The sequence below is a fragment of the Python bivittatus genome, unplaced genomic scaffold (genome assembly GCF_059951505.1).
Source record: "Python bivittatus isolate LINGU-HERP-01145 unplaced genomic scaffold, Pbiv_v1 ctg000980_np1212, whole genome shotgun sequence".
NCBI classification, from domain to species: Eukaryota; Metazoa; Chordata; class Lepidosauria; order Squamata; family Pythonidae; genus Python; species Python bivittatus.
The window spans coordinates 6,392,263-6,404,898 of record NW_028277125.1 but is presented as its reverse complement, the minus strand read 5'-3'; the positions used below and the strand labels follow the sequence as shown (position 1 = coordinate 6,404,898).

The 12,636-nt window shown below is 44.9% G+C and overlaps 1 protein-coding gene across 1 annotated transcript in view; it reads left to right on the top strand.

Annotated features, from left to right (window-relative positions):
- ECE2 (endothelin converting enzyme 2) overlaps positions 1–12,636 on the top strand; it is a 59,332-nt gene that overhangs the window by 20,356 nt on the left and 26,340 nt on the right. Inside the window, exons 4-6 of the mRNA XM_088131788.1 lie at positions 4,541–4,756; positions 5,217–5,341; positions 7,072–7,218. Of these exons, the coding sequence (XP_087987914.1) occupies positions 4,541–4,756; positions 5,217–5,341; positions 7,072–7,218 (488 nt within the window). The remainder of the gene's footprint in view (positions 1–4,540; positions 4,757–5,216; positions 5,342–7,071; positions 7,219–12,636) is intronic.

The following is a 12,636-nucleotide window of genomic DNA, read 5'->3' as shown; positions in this document are numbered from 1 at the left end:
TGCGCTCACTCACTCATTCACTGCTTTTCCTGAATACCGTATAAAGCACTGAATAATCCATTCAATAATCATGGAAGTGATTATAGATTATGTTGCAGTAAAGCTACTGTTTTGCTTTAATAATACAGAGATGGGGATTTTTCATCTAATGCAGTATTTCTCAAACCTGGCAACTTGAAGATGGGTGGACTCCAACTCCCAGAATTCCCCAGCCAGCGTGCCTTTCCACTTTTCTGTTATATTCTCATTACCCCAACTTTATCCCCAATTTTAAGATCAGATTTTACTTTTCTCACCACCTGTGTGTGTGTGTGTGTGTGTATGTATGTATGTATGTATGTATGTATCTATCTATCTATCTATCTATCTATCTATCTATCTATCTATCTATCTATCTATCTATCTAAATGCAGTTTGCAAAAAATAAAAAAAAATAAAAACACCAAATATTTTCAAGATAATCTCCAGACAACAAAGATGTCAACTCTTCAAGGTAGACGAGGTTTGGAAGCACAGACAACAAGAACTACAGGACCTCTACTTTGTTTGTTGTAGGATATAAGAGCAGAATCCTGGAAGCCAGACAGAGTTTCTCCCTCCCCCCTCAAGAATAGGATTTTGCAAATATGTAGTCCAATTTTGCCTTTCGGTGTGGCCTAGCTTTTATGTGTAGTCTTTATAACCCCGTTCATTCATTCTAGACGTAGTCTCACAGCAGCCACTCCTCACCCATTCGGTGAAGTGTGTCTTTCCATTATTGTCTATTTTTAAAAGGCTTTCCAATCGTTCGGCACACATTTCCTAAGAAACGCGCCACAACATCTGCTTTTCCACAATGATTCTGCTTTTCCACAATGATGTGCCTCCGTCCATTGAGAAGAGATAATAGCAGTTACAAGCATATCAATAGAGAGATGTGAAGCAAACCGTTAGTTGGCCCCAGCATTTGTCTGAAATACTGCAGCCTGTAAAGAATTAAAAATGAACAATGATTAGAAGGAGCAATGGTGATGTCCTTCGAGCAAAGCAGATTGTAAATTAAATGAGCAAGCAGAAGTTCTTACGGGTCAGTAGACTCGAAATAAAATACTTTAAGACCCCAACAAACAATAGCCTAGCTGATTGAGGACTAATGTTTGAAGACAAATATGTTCTTACGGTAGTAGTCTCTGAACATGTTCAAAGAGATCTTGAAATGCAAATTGTGTTTTCATGAGTTTCTAGCTTCCCAAAATAAAATTCACAGCTGATAGTTTCACAAAAATGTTTTGGAAGCTTTGAGCACTGAGGATGCATTCCAAAATAAACCTGATAAGAGCACAATAGACAACAACAGAGACACAACACCACATGTAACATTAGAATGACATAACAGTAATGCATGCATTTTAGCATTTTACATATGCCTCTATAATTACAGCTAGAAAGTAACTTACGTTGATATACAAAATTCTCTAGTTTTTAGATATAAACTACATTAGACTAGTGTGCATCTAACAATGTTTTAACCAATTAAAATGACTGTAGTAGAAATGAAATCAATATTTGGCTAGGGACCACCCCTATCTGCATCCAGAGTGTGAGAAGTTGCTCCTAATTTTGCAACTTAAAATCTGACACTGGATTTTTTTTCCTTGGCTGAAATTGTTTTGCTGAACTCAGAATGATTCATGATGTGAATAAAATTTGGTTCAGTTTAGTCAGAAGTCAAAGAAAAATGCTGTTCCAGGCACCGCTATGATCTCCTTTTGTAAAACACTTTCTGAAAATGAACACGTGATTATCTGGAAACGTTTCTTCCTCACAGGCATTAAAATGAAATGTTTCATCCGCCTTTTTTAGTACCTGAAATAAAAAATTGAATTAATACTAGGCAGTCAATGGAACCTTAAAGCCACACTGTGTCCCTTCAGTTGCAAAGGCTTCTAATACCTATTAGTTTCCAATATTTTTCAACATGTTTCAATTATGTTCAGTAATTGCAAGGCTGTAAGGAAGACATCTGTAATATTAGCATAAACATTTCTCCAGAGCAACCTGTTTAGTTTTAGAGCAATTTTGAACCATTATCAGCCAGATCATACCTGCTCATGGAGGTTCTATTACATTTTCCCTAAAGCACTATCTCCCTTACGTTCATTACATGCCCTGTCATAGGACAAAGGAACAAACCAGCAGACACCCTCCACCCCTCCACTTGGGATCACCTTGAAGCCTCCGTGGCATCCCATGGTGGAGGCACTGGCCAAGCTCCCAACAGAGAAATGAAGACACAGTGGGTGCGTGGAAGCACCATTTCTTTGTGGAGGGTGTCTGCTGGTTTGTTCCTTTGTCCCATTACATGCACACTCCCCTTTCTTCCCAGCTGTTGTTTCACCTGGAATTGCCCACGGACAATGACTTAGCAGAGGAGGCTGCAAATCCAGAGAATTGTTCTGCGCCATGCATTGTGCAGCAAACCAGATATGCACGCCGTCCCTAAAGCTGCAGCGGTGAATTAATGGGGAGCGAGAGGTCTCCCTCATTTTGTGGGGGCTGCAACCTTATATGACAGTAGAGAGCCCCCCTCCCCAATGTTTCAGTTACTCTCCTGGAGTCCGAGGGCATGCATAATAACATCCCCTCCCTTTGCTCCTGATATTTATAATAAGTGCTTTAAATTCAGGTCTTTGAATTGTCCTTCTAGCAGCTCTTCATAAAGGGTGTGTGTGTGTGCTATTTTACAGGATGCCTACGCTAAGTTTTAAGCTTTTTAGGAATCCTCCAAAGGTTCCTCCTCTATGTGTTTGAGAAGATGGTAATAAAGAGGCATGAAATAGGATAAGTTTTAAGTTTCCCTTTGAGAGTTGCCTTTGGTTTCATCAACTGCTTATAGGTATCTTAAAAGCTAGCCATGGTTAATTTTTTACTTAGCCCAGCAGCCCAATTCTCACTGAGAAGGCTCTCTTGAGTTCTCCCCAGCAAATTACTCTCCCACTTTTCATAGAAAAATGCACTTATCCTGTTTTATTACTAACTGTAGTTGCTAGCCTTCCCTTTCATAGAAAGTACCCTACCTCCTCCATCAATGTCTGCCTTTCTGCTTACAAAAATCCCTGAAGCATTTATTGTAAATTGTTTTATGTCTCCACAGAAAGCCAGAGCAATTGCTGGTTTTTAGAAGCGTATGCTGCGATGGGGCTTTGCTTCTCCTCCTTTCTCCAAGAAGCAGACAAGACAATTCCTAGTAATTAATGAATCAAAAAATTTAGCCGATTCTCTGCAGCCCGGGGTAACCGGGTGAATAAGCAGTCTGCATTTCTTTTAGTGCTAAAAGTTTATCCATGGGTTGTCTGTTAACATTTTATACTAGTTACTTGTTTAGATTATACTCAAGGTGGCGTCATTCTCAGTTGTTGGCATTTGCATTATGATCCTTTGTTCATCTTGAGGTTCCGGCTCTTGTCTGAGCTCTGTGCCTGCCTCTTGAGACGCCGACAGGTTTGATTGTGGTCAGTTAGGTGTTGGTGAAAAAGCGGTTTCTTGGTTTACAAAGGTTCGGTCTCCCCTTGGGGATTTTCTACTTGTTTAAGAGCTGCAAATGGATTGGCAAACTTGGTTTAAAATGGTGGGAGGCCAGAAGTGGTCCCCTCTCTTTAGTTTGAGGACTCTTTATTTCCAAATGCTCAGAAATCTGCCTCATCGCATCCAAAGGTGTTTCTATTTGCTCCATCCATTTGTAAATGGTGCCCCAGGAGACTCTGCTGATTTCTACCAATTCTTCTATGGCATCTTGATAGAAAAGATCAGCACTGGTCCCTGGGGTTGATGCTGCAATGAATCAAAGGATCCAAATTCATTATGGTTGACAATTATCATATTTCCTTGTCGTCCTCTGTGGCCAGGTGGGCATCCCCATGTCAAGGTCATCCCAGCATTTTGTCGGGACTGAGAAGTCTACTGAAATTGCGAACAGCATGATTACTCACCCTTTGCATCCTCCACCATTAAATATTATGACCCTCTTATGGCCAGTCTTCCCTTGGCCCCCATTGAGGCACACATAACCAGCTCTCCCCACCTGCTGTGCTTCACAGCTCAGGAACAGCTTGCAGAAGGCCTTTTGAGCTTCCTGGAGACTAGTCTTGGTCAACGGTAGGGAGTTTTTGTGGGGAACACACTCACACAATGTTCAGTAAAGGACAGAAGGAAGAGCCACTGCCAAGACAGTGGTCAGTTAAAAGGGGCCGGAGCCTGGGTCAAGGAAGTAACTTGAGAAGACATCTCAGACAAGCCCCTCCCTAGTTCACACGAAGATAAAGGGAGGGACTTCCAAGATTCTGTTGTTATAGCTGTTCCAATAAAAGTAGTTTTAGTTCTATATGGCCTTGCTTTCTTAGTCTGGTCTACCTTGTAGGGCTGACAATGTGTGGGTATATGGCTGCACTCATTTGAAGTAAATCATAATGTGGTTTCTTCAATTTTGGCATAGCAGGGTGTGGAAATCCTGCCAGTTACTCTTGATCTGGTAAACCATAATCCCTGTGTGTGTTCCTTCCAGATCCCTCACATACAACTTGCCTTACCGAAGCATGCATCATTGTAGCTGGTAAAATCTTGGAAGCTCTGGACCAAGACGTCAAGCCCTGTGATGATTTTTACCAGTACGCTTGTGGGGGATGGATCAAGCGGAACCCACTGCCAGATGGGCGCTCCAAGTGGAGTACCTTCAACAGTATTTGGGACCAAAACCAGGCCATCATGAAACACCTGTTGGGTAAGTTGTGGCTGCTCACAGATGGGCATCAGAGTACACTTCTCCCTTGAGCAAAAGAAGCAGGTTCTGAGTCTGGGCTGCTAAAGAAGCTGGAGATACATGATGGTGTTTGACATCTCAGAGCCAGGGCATTGGGGAAAAAAGAGGGGTCTCATGTTGGAGGCATCATTTTGTCTACTCTTGTGGGAAAGAACGTGGAGAATAACACTGCAGCTTTCTCCTTGAAGGGTGAGAAGTGGAAGGTAGATTTAGACTGAGGAAAACGTGGACGTTGAGTCTTATATATTAAGGGCTTTTCATGGTCAGTAAAGTTGATCAGTTGCCTTGGTTGGCTGCTAATCTGCTTGCAACTAAACATAGCCTTAGAAGGCAGCATTCCTTTCATTCGGGGATTCCGAGCCTGTGATTGGAGCTGTCCAGCACCAACCCTTTCTTCACCACCATGTGCTCCTCTCTCCAGAAAATGCCACTTTCAACTCCAGCAGTGAGGCTGAAAGGAAGACGCAGCGCTATTACTTATCCTGCCTCAGAGAACAGAAGATTGAGGAACTGGGGTCCCAGCCACTGATTGATCTGATTGAGAAGGTGAGTCTGGCCCAAGGTGAATTGGGCATAGGAAGTGTTGCTGTGAAGGCTGGAGGGTTTTGATGCAGAAAGGAGGGCCAATCAATTCTTGTTCCTTATTGCCTGTGTTCACATCACATGCTTAATTAAGTCAATCAGGGATCTAGTGACTTCATTCTCATAACAGTAACTCAGCTTGGTTAGTCTTCACTTTCTTTTGTTTTCTTCTGTTTTAGTATACTGCATGAAGCCAGACCATTTGGTTAGTTTAGGATTCAGTATTCTGTGTAGATCCAGAAATAAATGAATTCAGTCATCAAATTAAGTGGCTTGTGTGAATTCAACCAGAGAATGGAAAAAGCACAAATGTGGTCTTGTCCTCAACAGAAAAAATATACTCTCAGGACCTCGGAGAGTTCAATTTCAGAGATTACAGGCTGGGTTACTCCTCAAGTAGACAGTTGTGGGCCCTGCAGCTATTTGTGTCCAACAACCATCTTAAGAAGGGTGCTGAGGCTGGGTAACCCCTCAACTTTACCGTTGCTTAAGACTGACCCATAGATCACGTTTAGATTTCCATATGGTTGAGAAACTGGTGCTAATGGATTGATCACCTTCTGGGTCTAGCCATTCAGAGAATGAGAGGCCATTTCCTCAAGTAGGTCAGCACAGAATTGGGCAGGTTGAGGGGATTTCTTGGTGTCAAAAGGTTCTTTTAAATCCCACTAAACCCCCTGCCCTGGGTCTTCTGATTAGGAGAAAGAAGAAGAAAAATCACGCTGTGAAAATCTGAGGTAGACAGATTTTTCTCAGGAGGGCCTATTGCTCACAGTAGGCTGCTGAAGAATACAGCTTCCCTTGTTTGACACTGGACACTAAAAAACCCCCAACCCTATATTATTTCAACTTATTCTCAGGGTTTATTTTATTGCAAGCAGGAAATATATGAAAGTAGGTAGACATGAGTACAATAAAGCACTGTTCATAAAAGGAGCTTGCTTAGGAATAGTTACGACATGTTTTGAATAATAAAAGCATTTTGCTCCCACTTCTCCTGAGAAGAATCAGACTTCTACCCAAGGCCAGGCAGTTGAAGTTTTATTAATTCACATAATCAAGGCAGATATGGCTGAAATCTGGATAAAACTGCTCCAATGCTGTACAACCTGTGGAGGGCAAACCCATCCTTAATCAGATCCAACAAGCAAGGAGATGACTGGACTGAACCCTTGTATCTAAACGAGCAACAATAGCCATGTTAGAGCCAGATTGTCCATCGAACATTAATCAAGGACATCTTCATATCTGAGTGATTTGATCATATTGAAAGTTAGAAAAAGCAGGTTGGCTAGCAACAGGATGATCAGAGGTTCGTCTTACTTACTTCAAGGACAATTCTGGGATCGTACTCCCAATTTTGGGCATCTGAGAAAAGTCAGCAAAAATCTGCAGGAAGAGTGGATCGTGCTAAGAGGTAGGATAGTGTCGAAATAGCTGTCTTGAGGATCTCAACATTTCTTGAACCTGAGTGGGTTCTTGCATTTTAAGATTCCAGGATATGAAATTGTGAGCAAACACTAATGAAAACTTAGATGCCAAGTAGGATGCGGAGTAGGATTCCTGCTGCTCTGAGAGGACCGAAAATATCTCAGGTTTCCATGCATGACTTCACTTCTGGTTGCAATGGATTTTTTTTTAAAAGGCAATGTCTATTCTATGATTCTAAAAGTTTCAACCTGCTTCCCCCTCAGATTGGAGGTTGGAACATCACTGGCTCCTGGAACCAGACCAACTTCATGGACATTTTGAAACTGGTCTCAGCAACATATCGAGCTTCTCCTTTCTTCACTGTTTTTGTGGGACCTGATTCTAAAAGCTCCAATAGCAACATCATCCAGGTAACCTTTTCCCTGTTCTCCCAGCTGTTCCAACAGCAAGTGTGCCTAACTCAGAATAGTTCTCACCACCCTCAGCCTGATCTCATCAGGCTTGCTGTGAGTAGACTATAGCAAATCCTGGATCAAAAATGGTTCAGTGGAGATATATCAGAGGTTATCTGAGAAGGTATCTGGTCAAAGAAGTAGAAAAGAAACAAAAGGAATGCAGGAAGGAGCTGAGATGCAAAAGAGGGTAGACAATTGTTTGCTTGTACTGACAATTGAGGAGAACTGGAAGCATTTGGGCTTCCATGCTCCGTTCCCCTCAGTTCTCTGGCTCATTTTGGCAGGGGGGGGGGAGAAACTTTCACTCCAAGGATGTCAGGTTCAGCCTGCACCGCACGCCTAGGAACTTGCCCAGCCGCGCTTTAGTCAATTTCACCGCTCGAGCGCTAGCGCAGAAAGAGGAAAGGCGAAACCGCAAGCTGATGAATGGGCCCCCTGGCGCCACTTCACTAATCTGGAGCGGATGCGTTGTGTTAACGCCAGAGGGCTGCGGGCGCTTTGGACAAAGGAGAGATCAGCGCGCGAGGGGATGCTCCCGGCTGGGCGCGCGACAGAAGCCCCAACGAAGGCAACGACCACGCCACGGGCAACAACAATCAAAGAAACAAGAGAACTGGGCTGAACCTGCCATTCCAGCAGAAGGGGGGGATTACAGGGGCAATCTGCAATCTAATTTGTAATATGTAACCTAGCAACGGGGCCCGCGGGGGGGATTGAGACAACTATAAAGGAGTAATGTAAATGTACCAAGCCAGTCCTGGCTTTGCTTGTGACTGCTATGTTACACATGAGTAAACCTCTTTTGTGAACCACGGGAGTTTCTCTGTCGAACGGGGCAAACCTTACAAAGGATACAGAGAAACACTGAAATGGAAATCAAGCAGTGATGAACTTTCAGGCTGAATGGCCATGATCTAATCTTCTGTTGTCCTGACAGTTGACCAGGAGCTATAGATGGCATCTTCAAAGGCAGAGTGAGCTGCTTTGTAGTATACCCCCAATAGCTCCAACACTACTGAAGAGGGACTGATTGGGCTCCTGTATTTGAACCTGGCAAACTGATCTCTGATTGGTCCATGTCATGGGAGTCCAAGAAAGCTGGTTTCTGATTGGTCCTTCATCTAGGTAGACCTCCAATTGGTCTATTTTGGAGAATTCCAAGAGAGATGGTTCCTGATTGGCCTGTTTTTGAGCCAGGATCCTGCTAGGTGTTCTTTCTGGTGAACCTGCTGCAGATTCTTTTTGATTAGTTAAGGGTGTTTAATCTTGGTCTTGCATAAAGCGGGATCCATGCTTTGTTGATTTTCAAACTGTCCTCCTTTCTGTTGAAGTTGTTGGAATGTTCATGGAATAGTCATACAGGTAGTCCTCAACTTACGATCACAATTGGGACCAGAACTTCTGTTGCTAAGCAATGCAGTTGTTAAGTGAGTTGTGCCCGATTTTACAACCTTTTTGCCATGGTCGTTAAGCAAATCATGCAGCCATTAAGAAATCTGATTTCCCCCATTTGCTTGTTGGAAGCCCCCTGGGAAGGCCACAAATGGCAATCACGTGACCCTGGGACACTGCAACCATTGTAAATACATGCTGGTTGCCAAGTGCCCGAATTTTGATCATGTGACTGCAGGGGTGGAGGCAGGCCATAGAATCATGGTGGTGTCAGGCATGCGGTGATATGGCAGGAGACAGGGAGTGGGCTGCCCTCAGGACCACAGAATCATTGTTTTATAATAGTTCCACATTCCAGCTCCTTAATCTTAGCCACGATGCCCTGTCAGCAGACCTTCAGCAGCCCTGGCTTCCGGCTGCTGCTACTGAATGCCAGGTCAGTGTGTAATCAGTCCTCCCTCATTCATGATTTAATCATTGATGAGAGGGCCAACCTGGCATGTATTACTGAGATCTGGCTGGATCCAGAAGGGGCGATTGCCCTTTCTGAAATATGCCCAGCTGGGTTTCAAATGTGGCATCAGCTGAGACTCCAGGGCAGGGGTGGAGGTGTGGCGATTGTCATCCAGGAATACTTTACAGCTTTCAGGGGCACTGCACCACAGATCACCGGGTGTGAGACCCTGTTCATTAAGTTGGGCTCTAGGGATCAGTTGGGACTGCTGCTGTTGTACCGGCCTCCCTGCTGCGCAGCAACCTCCCTGCCTGAGCTCCTGGACTCCATTTCTGGGTTGGCAGCAGAGTTCCCCAGACTTACGGTCTTGGGGGACTTCAATCTACCTTCCCTAGGAATAGGGTCTGAGGTGGCTTGGGAGTTCATGGCCACCATGACAGTCATGGGCCTATTCCAGTTCATCCAGAGCCTGACACAGGACAGTAGTCACACTCCGGATCTGGTGTTCCTGTCGAAGCAGTAGATATGTGATCTGAACTTGGGGGGGCTCTTGGTGACTCCCTTGTCATGGTCAGATCACGCCCTGATTACCATGGGGTGCTCTAGTGCCACTATCCACTGCAGGGAGGCTGGACCCATTAGATCGGTCTGCTCCGGTGACTAACGGACCCAGATTGGCTTCAGAGGGAGCTGGGGGTTGTTCCTGTTAATCTGCTGCATGCTCCATCCAAAGCCCTGGTTGCTGCTTGGAATAAGGGGGCAGCTGAGGCACTGGATTGAATTGCACCTATGCAACCTCTCCCCTCTCAGGGATCCCGCCATTCCCCATGGTTTATGGAAGAACTGAGGGAGATGAAATGAGATAAGAGACTCTAGAGCATCGCTGGCACTCAACCAAGGATGAACTCAACCAAACACGGGTTAGAGCTGCTGTTAAGGCCTACTTTGTGGTGATAAGGGCAGCAAAGTGGCAGTACTTCTCCACTCTTATTGCTTCCACAGATTGCTGCCCGCACCACTATTTTGGGTGGCATGAGCCCTCTTGGGTAAAGGAGGTCCAGGGAACCTTTTGGAGGGGTGTGTGGAGGAATTTGCTCAGCATCTGTCAGACAAAATCACTTGGATTTGCTCGCAGTTGGGCACTGGTCTTCTGGCTGGTCCAGAGGAGATGCCTGGGGTGGAGTCTTGCCCAGTTATCTGGGAACAGTTTGAACCTGTTGGACCTGAGGAAGTGGACAGGGTCCTTAGGACTTTGAGCTCAGATCCATGCCCTTCCTGGCTTGTGAAAGTGGCCTGGGGGTGTCGTGTGAGTGGGTTCTAGTGGTAGTTAATTCTTCTTTGAGTGAGGGTGTTGTTCCTTTATCTCTTAAAGAGGACCTGGTTAGCCCCCTTCTCAAGAAGCCATCGTTAGGTCCCACTATACTGGACAATTTTTGACCAGTATCTAAGCTCCCTTTTTTGGGGAAGGTGGTTGAGAAAGTGGATGCACAACAACTCCAGAAGACCTTGGATGAAGCAGATTATCTGGATCCTTTTCAGTCAGGATTCAGACCCAGGTATGGGACGGAAACGGCATTGGTCGCACTTCTGGATGATCTCTGGCTTGGACGGGATGGGGGTTGTGCATCCATCCTTGCCCTACTTGACTTCTCGGTGACTTTCAATACCATCGACCATGGTGTCCTCCTGGGGTAGGCAGCACAGTGTTGTGCTGGTTCGCCTCCTTTCTTCGGGGTCGATTCCAGTCAGTGATGATTGGGGAGGAGAAGTCCTGCCCTTGGCCCTATGGTGTGAGGTGCTGTAGGGTTTGGTGCTCTCTCTTCTCCTTTTTACCATCTACATGGGGCTGCTGGGTGAGCTCATCCATTGCCATGGGGTGAGGTATCATCAGTATGCTGATGATACCCAATTATATATATCTGCCCCTGTCGAATTAAGTGATGCTGTGAATGTCTTATCTCAGTGCCTGGAGACTGTGAGGGTCTGGACAGGGAACAACAGGCTTCAGCTGAACCCTGGCAAGACTGAGTGGCTGTGGGTTTTGGGACCTTCTGGTTCCAGGACTATGCCATCTTTGGTGCTAGATGGAGTTGTACTGCCCCAGACAGACCCAGTGTGCAATCTGGGAGCCCTCCTAGACTCACAACTCCTGTTCAAAGAGCAGGTGGCAGTCGTGGCTAGGAGGGCCTTTGCACAGCTTTGGGTTGTACGCCATTTGAGCCCATTCCTAGATTGGAAGGCTCTGCTCACAGTCGTTCATGCCCTAATCACCTCCAGATTGGACTATTGTAATATGCTGTACATGGGACTGCCCTTGAAGAGTATCCCAAAGCTTCAGCTGGCACAGAATGCAGTGGCACAGGTAGTATGCGTGCTTTTAGGATAGCACATGCCACACCTCTGCTCCGTGAGCTGCATTGGTTGCCAGTTTGCTTCCGGGTCCAATTCAAGGTGCTGGTTTTAACCTTTAAAGTCCTTCATGGCATGGGACTAGGTTATCTGAGGGACCATCTCTCCCCGATTACATCAGCCTGCCACATTAGATCTGGCAGAGGGGGCATGCTGTGGATACCATCTGCCAAGGATTTACATTTGGTAAGTTCCATGCAGCAGGCCTTCTCTGCTGTGGTGCCCACCTTATGGAACGTTCTCCTCCTGAAATTAGGTTAACTCCACCCCTCCTGATGTTCTGGAAGTCCCTCAAGACCTGGTTATGTCACCAGGCCTGCGGGTCCCAGGGAACCAGAGACGTGTCTCAACGGCTCCACTATTGAGGTGGATATATTCATTCTCTCTCTGCCTGGGGTTTGTATATTTTTAATTTTAATTAACTTCTCTTTTTAATGTTGACTTTTTATACCTTTTAAATGCTTGTTTTTATGTATATATTGTTTTTTGTTTGATTGTTGTACACTGCCCAGAGTCACTTCTTGTGAGATGGGTGGCTATATAAATTTGATTAATAAATAAATAAACATTTATGGAAATCAATGGCCTCTCTATGTAGTTGCACACAGTAGTTTGACATGGTTGCCAGTACGTGTGTCTTCGAATTGGACCTTGGAACATCAGGACAACAGAAAACTAGACCTTAGCCATTCGCTCATCACTGCTTGATTGATGCCAGCCATGAAAGCCTACACCAGGATATTGAAATGCAAAACTAAAATGTTGTACTCTTTGCATTCTCAGCATGGTTGAGTGAAGAGAGATGCCTGCAGAGAAAAAGGTACAGAAGCAAACAAGAGTGGTTGCTTGGAAGCTGAGTTGTATGTGGATAATATTGTGGTAGAACTTTTGACTTTCAAATACTGAAAGTTCTTAGGCAATCTTTCAAAGCCTTCTAGATGTGTCAGACTACAGTTCACGGCCATTCCTGCTAGGGAAGGTGCGGGTTGGGCCAACACATTTTAAGGATGCTAAATAGAAAAAGACTGCTCTTGTTCTCACTAAGATTGTGAACTCAGCCCAGGCAGAAAACTCTTCCGTGCTGCCTTAGATTTTAATCCAAGAAAGAAGACAGTCTC